The sequence below is a fragment of the Acomys minous genome (genome assembly GCF_964271855.1).
Source record: "Acomys minous genome assembly, chromosome: 1".
NCBI classification, from domain to species: Eukaryota; Metazoa; Chordata; class Mammalia; order Rodentia; family Muridae; genus Acomys; species Acomys minous.
Window position 1 is genome coordinate 139,128,910 of NC_140483.1, and position 15,182 is coordinate 139,144,091.

At 41.2% G+C, this 15,182-nt stretch overlaps 1 protein-coding gene across 4 annotated transcripts in view; it reads left to right on the forward strand.

Moving 5' to 3' along the window:
- Positions 1–15,182, forward strand: part of CASP8AP2 (caspase 8 associated protein 2) — a 42,363-nt gene that overhangs the window by 25,914 nt on the left and 1,267 nt on the right. For all 4 annotated transcript variants that reach the window (XM_084779368.1, XM_084779366.1, XM_084779367.1 and 1 more), the window contains 4 exons: positions 1,677–3,853; positions 5,761–8,887; positions 10,689–10,788; positions 11,515–11,600. In XM_084779368.1, coding sequence (XP_084635494.1) covers positions 1,677–3,853; positions 5,761–8,887; positions 10,689–10,788; positions 11,515–11,571 — 5,461 coding nt within the window. In that variant the 3' untranslated portion in view covers positions 11,572–11,600. The remainder of the gene's footprint in view (positions 1–1,676; positions 3,854–5,760; positions 8,888–10,688; positions 10,789–11,514; positions 11,601–15,182) is intronic.

Genomic DNA, 15,182 nt, shown 5'->3' on the forward strand with positions numbered 1-15,182 from the left:
GTTTGATAAGTGTGTTGGGTAAACACATTGGAAAAGTCTCCTGTTCTGTGACTTGCCTATTGCTTTTTTTAATGTTTGTGGAGAAACAGAAGTTCTATCTCCTAGCAAAGTTTAGTTATATTTTCTTTTTATGGTTACTGTTTGTCCCCAGTTGTCTCAGAGAAATCTTCTAGTAATTGGTTATTTTTCTGATTTTGGGGATTAAAGCCAGGGCCTCACACGTTAAACAAAAGCTGTATCATGAAGCTGCTACTCTAAGCCCTACCTGAGTTGGGATCTGTTTGTAATTGACTGTGTCCAAATAAAGGATATGTTCTGAGATCCTGTGTGTCAAGACCTCAGCATGTAAACTTGCTGGGGGCAGCGGGAATAGTACAACTCCAGCATGGCGGAATGGCTGTGAGGTGAGTCATAGCTGTGGGCTATGGGTCCCCTGAGTCTTCTGCTTAATGACACTCTCCTCTTATTCTGCGGTTCTGTTTTGAGGTTTTCCGCACAGTGAGTACTGATTAGGAACAGATTTGTGAAGTCATTGATTTTTTTTTTTTTTAAGTTCTTTAAGGTAAACTTACTACAGAAAGATAAAATAAGCCTATCTCTTTTTTAAAAATTCTTTGACAGTTTCGTATATGTATGTATGTATGAAATGAATTTCATTTTGATTTTCATTCCATTAGCCCGTTGCTTTTTTCTCCCTCTCCTGCTTAGACTCTTCTTCCAAGAAGTCTTCCCACTTTCATGTCCTCTTTTGCATGTGAAAAAGTGAGTTCAGTTAGGTTGCCTGCCTGAGCATGGCTGGGTGGTAGAGCAGTGGCAACTTCTCAGCAGCCAAACAGCTGAAGAAGGTGACATTCTCTCCCTAAGAACATTAACTGTCATACTTCCCAGGGAGAGGGTGGGGCTTCGAATGATGAAATGTTGATAAACCCAGTCTGTGTCGGACCTTCTGCTGATAACCACAGTTGCAAATAAAATTATATTAAGTTTATTCCGTGTATGTGCCGTGCGCGCGCATGCGCGCGCGCGCACGTGTGTGTGTGCGTGCGTGCGCGTGCGCGTGTATGCAAGAGTCAGCCTGTGGCTGTTTGCCCTCTCTCTCTAATAAGGTGGAGCCTGGATTTGGAGTCCTAGTCACCAGTCCTCAAGGCAAGCTCCTCCACCATCTGAGCTGTCATGCTGACTCATACAACTTTTTGCTAAGAAAAACACTATTTTCCTTACATACAATATGAGCTATAACAATGACCTTTTTGTCACCCTTCTAAGGAGAGAACTAAGATTGGGAATTCTGTCGAGTTTGATCATATTCTGTCTAGTAAGACTTCCTTTTATTCAGCCATGTTACTGAAGGGGAGAAAGTGAGCTCTCTTGTTCTGAGCAAAGTGTGCTGTGCTGACTTGGGAGCTGTGTACCTGTGCTGAGTCCAGAGAGAACTGGCAGGTGCTGGGTTAGGCTTCCTTCATTGAGAATGGACGCCTATAGTTGGAAGCTGATACATTATCTTTTTTTTAAATCCAGTGCTTCATGCATGCTAAGCAAATGCTTTATTACTGAGCTATATCCCCAGCCCAACTCACTTGCTCCTGCTGGTTTTGCCAGTATGTAGCCCTTAAATTGGAAAAGTATTTAGAATGCTATTAAGTATCAATTAACTTTGTTTTCCTGCTTCTTAATAGATTGTCTGAGTTTCCACATTTTCGAAATAACCACAAAACTACAAGAACAAAAGATTCGAGACCCAAATCTCCCCATCTGGATGATTGTGCAAAGACTGATCATGGAGTTAAAAGTGATGTTCATAAAGACGTACATCCTAACACTCTACAGCCAAATCTGGAAAAGGAAGGAAAATCACATTCTGAAGCTCAGAATCCTTTGCACCTGCCTCCGGGTATTGAGAAACATTGTACCAACAATGTCTGGTCACGGTCTCATTGCCAGGTTGGTGAAGGTAACTCAAATGAGGATAATAGAAGAGGAAGGAATAACATTAGACATAGCCACTGTAGCAGAGGGACAGATAGAACACAGAAAGACTTGAACAACAGCTGCAGTGATGCTGAACCAAGGGACCGGGAGGCTAATGCCAGACTACAGGGCAACCCCGAAAAACGTGGAAGCAGCGAAGCAAGAGCCGAGAGCAAAAGTTCAGAGATGAAAAGTAGCACTGGCTTGGGACATAAAAGTGAGCGCAGTGGGTCTTCTTGGGAAAAAGAGACTTCCCGAGAAAGGTCACACACTCGAGTGGAATCTCAAAATGATAAAAGTGTAGAGAGACAAAATGAAAGATTACAAAATGTGCACAGAAAAGAGCTTCAACCTCAGGATAAAGCAGAAAGAAAAGGTGACATGAAGTTTAAGCCAGCAGGAGAGGACCAGGGACACAGAGGAAGAGTAGAACGGGCATTGCCCCCTCATTCCAAGAGTGACACGAGATATCATGGCTCCAGTAAGTATCATCCAGAAGAGAAGAGGGGAAGAGAAGACTGTAGAAGAGACAGAGGGCTGAGCAGTCATGGCTTTCAAGATAGAAGATGTTCATCTTCTCTGTCAAGCAACCGAAATGGCAAATACCCGCACTCCAAGGAAGTCGGTGTTGCCCACCAGTGGGAAAACACATCTTTCAAAGCAGAAAGACACAGAACTGAGGACAGAAGGAAAAGAGAACGAGAAAACAAAGAAGAAAGTAGACATGTGAAAAGTGACAAAAAGTCGCCTACAGAATATTTGCAAAGGACTAACAAAGAAGCTAAGAAAAGCACTGCTGATGTAAAGAGGCAGACTGAGACAAAACATGATAAAGGCGCAGTCTCTAACAATGAGGTTTCTAAAGGAACAGATAATAAAGAATGTGCAATGAAAGGTGAGAATGGGCCAAATGAAGTAAAAAGCAAAGACTTAAAGTTAAGCTTCATGGAAAAACTGAACCTAACTCTTTCTCCTGCTAAAAAGCAGCCTGTTTGTCAAGATAACCAGCATCAAATAATTAGTGTTCCCAATCCCAGTGGCATGTGTGACTCACAGTCCTCGGAGAAGACTGAAACCGGGGCACGTCTTCCCTCTGTCGGTGAACGGAGAACAAAGGAAAGCAAGTCAGAGTTGCCAGAGCTAAAGGAGGCTCTTCCAGCACCGTCTCAACCCAGCATCAGCATTCCAGAAAACAAAATGAAGCAAGAAAATAGAGTGTTAGTTAAATCGGTTGAGAATACCATGCCTTGTGAAATGCGTGTTTGTGGCACAGACATTTCTTTCCCAGCACCTGCAGAAACAAAACAACCAAGATGCTCATTTCCATCAGTGGGAGTGGCAGAGCCGTGTGGTGGCACGAGGGCAGCAGTTCCTGTGGTTTCGGATGTATTACCAGGGCATGCTCTTCAAGACTTTGGCCGAGAGCTGGACACCAAAGGACATGATTTGAATACTTGTGATATTTCTGAAGGTGTCAAAACAAAGGCGGTTCTTTCACCAAATGCAGCTGCGGCCAGTGAGAGCCTTCTGCAACCTGGCATTTCACTAGTAAACTGTTCGGGAGACAATAATCATAAACTCCAAGCTTCTCTTGAAGATAGAACTATGGTTGGGAATCCATCTTGTCCTTTGGAGCCTTGTTTACCTGAAGAGACTTTTATATGTACACCACAGAAGACTGAGCCGATTGACCACAAGATAGAAACTGGAGAGTCAAGTTCAGTATATCAAGATGATGATAACTCAGTTTTAAGCATTGACTTTAATAATCTGAGACCTATTCCAGAAGCCATCAGCCCTCTGAATAGTCCAGTGAGACCTGTAGCAAGAGTTGTTAGCATGGAGAGCCCATGTGCAGTTCCACTGTATGATAGCGGTCATAAAGGTAATGGTTTATACTATCTTTTATAAGTTGTCTTTTTCTCACCATGTAGACTGCATAAACAATATAGATGCTTTGGGGATCTACAGAAACTATTCATTTTTATTTTGTGTATGTGTGATGTGTAATAGGTGTGTGTGCCAAGGAATGCTTGTGGAGATCAGAGGACAGTCAGAAATGGTACTGTAGTGCAACTTTACATGGGGTCTAGGGATTGAACTCACCCACTAGGCTTGTGAGGCAAGCTCCTTTACTCGTAGTCTCCCCGGCTTTTAGATTGATTTTATGTGTATGTATAACTGTCTGCATGTGTGTATGTGTACCAAGTGTGTGCCTGGTTCCCCTGGGGCCACAAGAGGGCACTGGGTCTCCTAGAACTAGTCACAGGAGAGTTGCCGTGTGGCTGCTGAGAAGTGAATGTTGCTCCTCTTCTAGAGCATTAAGGGCTCTTACACTGAGCTACCTCTCCAGCTCCTGAGCCATCTTTTTTGATAACAAAAACATTCAGATGTTAACTAGAAGTGTACAGTAAGCTTCTAAGTCTTTCTCATTCCAAAAACCCCAACAAAACTGTAAAAAACAAAAATCAAAACAAAACATGAAACGAAATACCGGCCCCAAGTCCCTTCCCCCATTCCAAAGAATTCCTGGGCAGGCATGGCTCCTGCCCTGGATTATGAGTGACATACCAGTGACACTTCATCGAAGAAAAGTGATTCCCTCTTGGCCAGTGGGTATCAATTACAAACAGCTTGATGGATGACTCCATCTTCCAGACCTAATTTAGACAACTCAGTTCTTTTCTAAGCCCCCGTCTACTGCTGGGACTTGAGCCCATGACCTCTTGTCCTAGAAGTGCACTCCCGCTGAGCTCCACCCCAGCTCTGTAATGCTTACAACAGTTTTTATTGCGTGTGTACGTATGGGTAGTGTCCAAGTGTATACATTTCATTGTCTATATGCACTAGTATGGAGGTCAGAGGCTGATGTGGGATGTCTTTCTCAGTCACTCTCTACTCTTACTGTATTGAACCCATAGCTCAACAGTTTGGCTAGTCCAGCTAAGTGAGGCTAGAGATCCCGGTCTCTGCCTCTCAGACACTGGGATTGCAGGTGTGTTACCACATCTGCCCAGCTTCGATGTGAGCATTGGGGATCAGAACTCCAGTCCTCACATTTGAGTGGTAAGTACTTTAACCGCTAAGCCATCTCACTATAACACCTTCTTCCCCCCCCCCCTCTCTTTTTTGACAGGTTTTTCTTGTCCAGCTTAGGTTGACCCTGAGGTGGTAATCCTCGTGCCTTAGCTTTGTCGGTGTTAAGATTGCAGTTGTATGCTTCCATGCTTAGTTTAACGTTTTTTTACTAAAAAAGGGAGTGACTGGACAAATTATTTCAAGTTGTCTTTACTTCACACACACATTTCACACATACATACATACATAATTTTATTATTTTGTGGTTAAATATTAGGCCTAGAGCCTTGAGTATTCAATGCCAGTGTTCCACTAATACTGAGCTGCAGTCTTAGATTTCATGTATACTTTTGTTGTTCAGAAACCATCATCAAATGGCATAGAGCAGGTGATGCTGATAAAATGAAATAAAAATTAGATTGTGACACACTTGTCACTTAAGTAACCTGAGACTTACTTTCCCAGTGCTGAGAATCAAAGCCAGGACAACAGTCCACACTAGCCAAGTGCTCTACCACTGAGTCACAACCCTAGAACCTTTTGAGTTCTTTGTAAGACATGAAATAAAGGCCACTGGAAATGATTAAGTATTAAGCATTTATATTTTGCCTTAAAAGGGGAAAGGTTATTAAAATACTTTGTTGTGTTTAGGATGCAAGTGTCAAATGCCTAGGGTTCAGTCGTCATGTGATTTTAATATATTTTTCTCCACAGATGAGTTTCTGTCCATTTCAACTCATTCTGCCTTCAAGACTCAGCCTGATCTAAATAAGGAAAACCAAAAGCCAGTTCCCAAATTTGACAAGTGTTCAGAAACAGACTCTAGTAAGAATTTGTCTTTAGATGAATTAGAAGAAGGGGAAGTTAGAAGTGACGAGGAAGAGTCTGTAGCACAGAAACCCTTGGAAAAGAGTGCAAGACCCAGAGCGTCCACTGCAGTGCAGCCGGCTAACAGCAGCCCCGGGAGCAGGGGGAGCACTGTGCATGTGCACAAGGCCCACAGGAGCACGGCCGTGAGGCTCCCTCAGCACAGCATCGCACTGAGTAAAAGACCGAATGAGTCCAGACCCTCAAGCACCAAAAGGGACAGTAAAACAATGAGCATCTCCAGCCTGGAGAAAATACTTCCACTCATCCTCACGCCCTCCTCTGTGTGGGAGGTGATGCATATGTTACGGATGCTAGGAAAACATGTACGGAAAAATTACATGAAATTCAAGATAAAATTTTCATTGGTACAATTTCATAGAATTATTGAATCAGCAATTTTGAGTTTCACATCACTAATTAAATACCTTGACTTGTCTAAGATATGCCAGTCAGTAAGTACTTTACAGAGACGTCTTTGTGAAGTTATAGAGTCTAACCTTAAACAAGTGAAGAAGAATGGCATAGTTGACCGTTTATTTGAACAGCAACAAACAGATATGAAAAAAAAATTGTGGAAGTTTGTAGATGAACAACTTGATTATTTATTTGAAAAACTTAAAAAAATCTTATTCAAGTTTTGTGGTTCTATAAACACTGGAAAGGACAACAGTGAAGAAAAACTTGGAAAAAAACATAAAGAGAGAGCCCAACATTCAAATTGTCACAAGAGGAATATGGACAACAACAAAGAAATATGGAGAGAAAAAGGGCTAAAATCAGAAAAGACTGTGAATTTTAAGTCTTCACTGGGATGTGAAAAGTCTGATGAAAAGCATCAAGGCCAAACTGACGCCAGCACCAGCGCTGGAAAGCATGACGTAATTAGCACCGGGAGCACTTGCACTGACAGCACAAAGGAGTGTAAAGAGCAGCTTCTGGAAATGAGCTGCCCAAGCATGCCCAAGCCAAGAAAGCACGAGGAAAATACCGTGGAGGAGACAGCCACGGTACCGCAGGCAGGCGCTAAGGCAGAGAGGAGCTTTGAGATCCTCACTGAGCAGCAGGCATCCAGCCTCACTTTTAACTTAGTGAGCGATGCACAGATGGGTGAGATATTTAAAAGTTTGCTGCAAGGTTCTGATCTGTTGGACACCAGTGTTAATGGTACTGAAAAAGCAGAGTGGGAAGTAAAGACTGCAGAGAAACAGCTGCTGGAGAGTCTCAAGTGTGAACCTGCACCCGCCTGTACAACAGAAGAGCTAGTTCCAGAGGGCGCTTCTCTTTGCCCAAAAGTGATCAGTGATGACAACTGGTCTTCATTATCATCTGAGAAGGGTCCATCTATATCTTCAGGGCTTTCACTGCCAGTTCATCCCGATGTGTTAGATGAAAACTGTATGTTTGAAGTGTCTTCTAACATTGCTTTAAGTAAAGATAACATATACAGCTCAGAAAAGAGTAAGCCCTGCATCTCTTCCATCCTCTTAGAAGATCTCGCGGTCTCTTTAACAGTACCATCACCTCTGAAGTCGGATGGCCATTTGAGTTTCTTAAAGCCTGAAGTTTTGTCGACTGCAACTCCTGAGGAAGTTATTAGTGCACATTTTAGTGAAGACGCTCTGCTTGAGGAAGAGGATGCCTCTGAACAGGACATCCATCTAGCTCTGGAATCTGATAATTCAAGCAGTAAATCAAGTTGTTCATCATGGACAAGCCGCTCTGTCACTCCAGGCTTTCAGTACCACCCTAATCTGCCTATGCATGCTGTCATAATGGAAAAGTCCAATGACCATTTCATCGTGAAAATACGGCGTGCAGCACCATCTACCTCCTCTGGCCTTAAGCATGGCATGGTAGCTGAAGAGTCAGCGACATCTTTGCCCACAACTGGAAAAGAAGCTGATATGTCAACAGAAAAAGAATCTATTCCATTTCAGAGTCCAGTCTTAAAGTCTGTTGAGGACTTGGAAAATTCTGAGAAGGACGTTGATAGTAGCAAGCCAACACATGAAGAACAGAACTCTATAGTACAAACACAGGTTCCAGATATATATGAGTTTCTTAAAGATGCCTCAAGTAAGATGGGTCATTGTGATCAAGTGGTTGATGATTGTTTCAAGTTACATCAAGTATGGGAGCCAAAAGTTTCTGAGAACCTTCAAGAATTGCCTTCAGTGGAAAAAGTCCCACACTCTGTTGATGATCATCTTCCTAATACCCACATAGATCTAACAAGAGATCCAGCTACTGAGACGAAAAGCTTGGGGGAACTCATGGAAGTAACAGTTTTAAATATTGATCACTTGGAATGTTCTGGAACCAACTTAGATCAAGATGCACAGATAATAGGTAGCTCTTTACAGTCTAATACTGTAGATACTTTTATTGATTTGACACATGATGCCTCAAGTGAGAGTAAAGCTGAAGGTGGTGAGCCTGTGTTAGCTGTGGAAGACTTGGAATGCCAGGTAATATGTATAGATGAGGATAACCACAAAGAAGGAAAGATGGGAAGGGCAAATGGTCCTTCAGAATGCATTGTTGATGAAACTTGTATTGATTTGACCCCAGAGTCTCCTGGCTCCTGGGAAATAGAGAGACATGCTTTAAAACCAGAGCCGCCATCAAACTTGGATTGTTCAGAGTTACCTGGCACGCTGGGTAATCTTCACAAGAAGAGAAAAAACAGTCCTGGTCTGAATCACTCTTCTCAGAAAAAACAAAGAAAGGACACAGACTTAACTAGTAGTAAAAAGACCAAGAGACTTAGTCAGAATTCTGATAGAAATGGTAATGCTCACAGAAAGCAAGCCAGCAAGAAGAGGGAACCTACAGTAAGTGACACGTCCTTGTTGTCAGAGGCCAGCCCAGGGGCGAAGGATTCAGCAGCAGCACTTGCTATTTTTCCAACAAGCCTTTCTGCAAAGAATGTTATCAAAAAGAAGGGAGAAATTATAGTTTCATGGACAAGGTAAGACTTTTTTGAAATGTTTTTAAATCACTAGGAAATCTTGAGAAGTTGGCAGTCTAATCTGTCATCTCTTCAGAATTCTATTGCGTCCTTAATAAGGAACATGATGAGTTGATTACTTTAGAAGTGGCCAAAATGGGGCTGAAGAGATGGCTCAGAGGTTAAGAGCACTGGCTGTTCTTTCAAAGGTCCTGAGTTCAATTCCCAGCAACCGCATGGTAGCTCATAACCATCTATTATGAGATCTGGTGCCCTCTTCTGGCCGCAGGCACACATGCAGCAGAATAATAATAAGTAAATCTTTAAAAGAACAAAACAAAACAAACACTTGTTCTTGCATAGGACTTGACTTTGGTTCCCAGCACCCGTATTAGGTGGTTCATAACTCCAGTTCCATTTGAACCAATGTCTTTGGCTTCTGAGAACATCTGAACTTGCGCGCACACACACACACACACACACACACACACACACTTTAAAAAAGAAAAACTGGGGCTGGAGAAATGGTTCAGAGCTTAAGAGCACTGTCTGGCCTTCCAGAGGTCCTGAGTTCAATTCCCAGCAACCACATGGTGGCTTACAACCATCTATAATGAGATCTGGTGCCCTCTTCTAGCCTGCAGATCTATATGCAGGCAAAACACTGTATGCATAATAATAAAAAATAAATAAATCTTTTTTAAAAAAAGGAAAAAAAGAAAAACTGGCCCAAGTTGGTTGGTTGTGTGCTTTGAGGTACAATCTAGCTGTGGTGTAAAACAGTCTATAATAATAGCTTTTATCCAGTCGTGTGAATAGCTCCTCGTAATAAAGCTATTTACTGTGGGTTTTGTTTGCTTTGATTTGGAGGTGGTTTGTTTTGGTTTTGAGGTATGATCTCACTGTGTAGCCTTGACTGGTCTGAACTGGCAGATTCACCAGGCTCTGCTTCCTAAGTGCTGTGTTTAAAGGTGTGTGCTACAACATGTGGGCTGGTTTTCTTTTGCAGTAACTTCTCACTGTAGCACATGTTGGACTCAAACTCAGGATCTCCCTGCCTCAGCTTCCCAAGTGTGAAGATTATTTTTAACTTCACTTTTTCTATAAGCAGAACCGTTCTTTAATCTGGAAAGAAATTCTTATAAACACAGGTTAGAAAGGAGTGACAGATAATGAAAGTCATGAAACAATAAGTGGGGGTGTACATAATTCATGTTTCTAAACTGTTTAATAATAGAATGTACTTTGAGTTTTATGTGAACTTTTAAAGAAAAGTAGGTTTTGCCAGGTGTGGGTTTTGCACGCCTTTAATCCTTGTGCTCGGGTGTAGTCTGGTCTTCATAGAGAATTCCAGGCTAGAGCTTCATAGAGGAGACTGTGTCTCAAAAAAGAAAAAAGAAACAGGGTTTGTTTTTGTTTTTGTTTTTAATACCTCAGCTAAGTAAGTATTTTGTAGTTTTAATATATGATTTACATTTTATAATTTTATTTTCTCTATAGAAAGCAGGACTGAGGCAAAAGTTGTCTGTCACAGTTACCAAGACCTAGTTTGTTTCTTGACAAGGCCTAAAGAGCAAGGAGGGGGAAATTAAAAATTATTTACTATCTTTACTATAGAAAATTTGGAAGATAATAATGAGCTCAATGGGTAAAATAAAGGATAGCAGTGGCTCACTGATAATGTTATTGGTTTTGGCATATATATGTTTACTATACATTTTACAGAAAGTGGTATATATGTTGAAAGATATGAAGGCAGTGGAATTTATTACCTTTCTATATCAACATTTTATAAAGCTAAGTAACAATCTTTCCTCCTCAGAAATGATGACCGGGAAATTTTACTGGAGTGTCAGAAAAGAATGCCATCCCTGAAAACATTTACATATTTAGCTGCCAAGCTGAATAAAAATCCTAATCAGGTAATTACCCAGTCTTTACAATTTTTATTATATCACAGATGTTGCCACCTGACTTACCTAGATTCATTATCTTATTTTCTTATTTAGTTTTATGCTGGGGATTGACCCTAGAGCAACTTGCATTGCTGGGCGAGAACTCTACCATTAATCTTGATTCTACACTATACCTGAGTGCTGGGGTTAAAGATGTGCAACATTCACACTGGGCAAAACCTACTTTTCTTTAGAAGTTCACATAAAACTCTAAGTGTATTCTATTTATGAAACAATTTAGAAATATCAGTTATATACCCAGCCCCATATTCAACTTTTAACCTATCAAAACACAAAGATAGTTTATTGGTTAACTTGCTTAAAATTAGTTTTCTGTAATACTGTTAAGTTTGGTGATTGTGTAAAAAAAAAAGTGACAAAAATGATCCTGATACAAACATCTATGTTTATTTTATTTCAAGGAACTTGATAGTAATGTTTCCTTATTAAGTAAGATTTAGTGTTGAGAAAGCAAAGGAATATGTGTATGTGTGTGAGAGAGGGGAGGAGGGAGAGAGAAAGAGACAGACAGACTGACTGGTTGACAGACAGACTCTGAAGATGTTTTATTTTTCTAAACATTATTTTATCTCTTTATTATTTACGGTAATTCTACTGTTTGTATATGTTTTATGAAAGTATTCATCAAAACTTTAAAAATGAATATATTTGTAATTATTTTTAAATTTCCAGGTTTCAGAGAGGTTCCAGCAGCTGAAGAAGCTCTTTGAGAAGTCAAAATGCAGGTAGTAGCAGGTCCAGCACAGGAGGCCAATGCTGTAAGTGCTAGGTCCTGTCCTCTTGTGTTTCACAGCTTGAGTCACTGGCAAGCAGAGGAGTGGCGTCCAAGATGGCTGCAGGGCTGTAGTGAGCACCAGTGAAGGCCAGATAAGTAGGGCTGGCTCGTCAGCTTAGTGGTTGTGGGCAAATCATTAATTGCTAAAATCTATTAATACAATGTGTTTTAATAAATGAATTATCAGTAGTGCTGGGGATCTAACTCAGTGCCTTGTGCTTAGTAGGCAACTATTCTACCACTAAGCTACACCCTATCCCAAAGCATTATTCTATAGATGCATAATAAAAACATATAGTAGGGGCTGGAGAGATGGCTCAGAGGTTAAGAGCACTGGATGCTCTTCCAAAGGTCCTGAGTTCAACTCCCTGCAACCACATGATAGCTCACAACCATCCATAATGAGATCTGGTGCCCTCTTCTGGCGTGCAGGAGTTACATGCAGGTAGAACACTATACATAATAAGTAAATAAATCTTTTTTTAAAAAATTGCAGTGTTTCATAACATGTTTCTGTCTCTCTCTCTCTTCTGGGTCTAGCTGTGCAGACCAGCCTGACCTTGAGCACAAAGATCTGCCTGCCTCTGCCTCCCTAGTTGGAGATTAAAGATGTGTGCCACCATGCCTGACCTCAGGTTTTGATTTTGTTTTTGTTTGTTTTTCACCTTTTAAAATATATTTGGATGTTTCGCCTGTATGCCTGTCTGTGTAGCACCTGTGTGCCTGGTGCCTGAGGAGCCAGAGGAGGGTGTCAGATCCCCTGGAACTGGAGTTTGGAGCTAACTTGTGGGTGCTAGAAATCCAATCTGCCTTTTCTAAAAGAGCAGCAGATTTTGTTTGTTTTGTTTTCAAGACAGGATCTCACTTTGTAGCTCTGTCCTTGAACTCACTACATAGACTAGGCTGGCCCACGTTTCCCAGAGATTCTCTCCTGGCTATACCCCTGGAGAGCTGGGACTCAAGGTGTGACCTTTAAAAGTAACTTTTATTCTCCCGGCTCAACTGTTGTCTGGGAATCTTACTGCTTCCTTCTGCTAACCTAGGCCTAGTCCTGGAAGCTTCTAGCCTCTGGACAATCTAATCTAGGCCTAGGATGTTTTCAGCTTCTGAGACTTACTGTTTAATAAGCTCATTCTTGTTCTTCCCGAATACTGGGTTGGCTGGCTCACCTCAGCTGTTCTGGCTCAAACTCTTCTCCCAGCTGACTTATTTAATCTGGCTTCTCTCCCGACTTGCTCTGCTTGGCCTCAAACTAACTCAGTGATCTGCTCTGATCTTTTGGCTTCTTCTCATTTTCTGGCTTGTTCCATCTTCATTTGAGTTCTCTCTTTGCAACCCATCTCTCTATTACTGCCCTGGTAAAAACTGACTTCTCTCTCTGTAAAACTGTTTCTCTCTTTTCTTTTTCTTTTTTTTGTTTGGTTTTTCAAGATAGGGTTTCTTTGTGTAGCCTTGGCTGTCTTGTCCTCACTTTGTAGACCAGGCTGGCCTTGAACTCAGAGCTCCATCTGCCTCTGCCCCCCGAGTGCTGGTATTAAAGGCGTGCGCCACCATGCCCAGCTGTAAAATTGTCTCTTAAGTAGCTTCCCTTTCCTCTCTCGTCTTGTGAGAACTGGGCATATCTTGCTCTGTCAAATCTTCTCTGACTCATCATGTTTCTGCCACTCAATTAGACATCTCTTTCAAACATGGGTGCTTCCTTCTACAAACTAACTTTACCTTTGTTTGGGATAAAGGCGTGTACCATCACATCTGGACCTAAGCTTTTCCTTACCTGATATTTGCTCTCTACTGGTCTGGCCTTGAACTCACACTTGTTTGCCTCTGTCTCCTGGATTAAAGACATGTTTGTTTTCCAGCTGGATCACACAGACCTTGAAGGTCTTTGGATGTGATCTCTTGCCAGAGCAGCCATGCTCTGAATTCACATTCCTCTACACACCACTATGCCTGACCTAGCAAACACTCTTAACCACTAAGCCATCTCCCCAGCCCTTAAGCCTCACATACTTTTTTTTTTTTAATCTGGAAAATGTGTTCATAGACATAAATCTGTTGTCACCTAAATACATGACAAGATTAACTTTAGTAAACTATTGTACTGTTTGAAGTCATGTTTCCTTGGTTTCTTTTGTTTAAACCATGTTGTGTGGGTTGATTATAGCAGTGATATTTAAATTATCAGCAGGTTTTTTTTTCCTGAAACACCTCAACCTCAAAGTTTTGTTGTTTTTGCATTCATTTTCTTTTTAATTATGTGTATGTATGTGTGTCTGTGTCTGTACATGAGTACCAGTGTCCTTGGAGACCGGAAGTGTCATAGTCCTCTGAAGCTGGAGTTAGAGGTAGTTGTAAATGTGGGTGCTAGGAACTGAACTTGAGTCCTCTGCAAGAGCAGCAAATGCTCTTGACTAGTGAGCCATTTTTCCAGTTCTTGTATTTTGGATTTTTATGGAAGGGAAAAATATTAGAGTATTTAATATATCACTGTATTTTTGAGCTTGTTTGTTATCAAAATTAATTGAATACAAACATCACATGGTGGCACATTCCTGTGATTGCAGCACTTGGGAAGCTGAGGCAGAGGACTGGTTCAAGTTTGAGGCCACTCTGAGGTGCATAGTAAGTTCAAGGCCAGCTTGGGCTACAGTGTAAGACTGTGCTTCAAAAAACAAAACAAAATCCAATTTTGAAGTAAGCTTGATTTAAGTATAAATGGAAACCATATTGGGTGCTGTTAAGATGGTTCAGCAGGTAGAGGCACTTGCTACCAAGCCTGATGACCTGAGTTTGATCCCCTCACCCTCTTGGAGAAGGAGAAAAACAACTCCTACAAGTTGTCCTCTGAACCTGACATGTGGGCTGCAGCGTGCATGCCCCCACTGCCTCCTCCTACCAAGTAAATAACTAAATGTAACTATCTTAAGGAGTCTTATTTGAATATAGATGTTATGTGAAAGAATCTAAGTATTTTAGGGTTATCACTCCATTTCCAGCCCAGTTTTTAGTTATTAATCATCAATTTCCAGTCTGTACTATGTCTGACCTTTTAATATTCATGTCCTTGTAAAGCAGTTGATTTCCTAGTGAGGTCTTCAAAAGATCCTTAATACTCTATTATGAGACTTAATTTCTATTTATACAATTCAGAGTATAAAATAATAATAGACAATTTGAAAGGCTACCTTACTCGAAAGACCTATTAAACAGTAGTATAAGGCATGCAATGGCATTGCTGTCTTTAGAAAATTAGCCTCAGCTGGGCAGGTAATGCACGTCTTTAATGCCAGCCCTCAGCATCTTCTGAGTTTCAGGGCAGCCAGAATTATATGACAAGATCTTCTCTAAAACAATTCTAAATTAAAAAAGAAAGGAAAGAACCACATCTGGTAGCATGTGCATGCTTGCAGTTCCAGCACCCTGAGAGGAAAGAGACGGGAGGTTTAGGAGTTCAAGGGCAGGGTTAGCTACATAACAAGTTTGAGGCCAAGCTGTGATACATGAGACTTATCTTGAAAATCATTAAAAAACAAAACCAAACAGAACACCTATTTGTTTTAGGTTA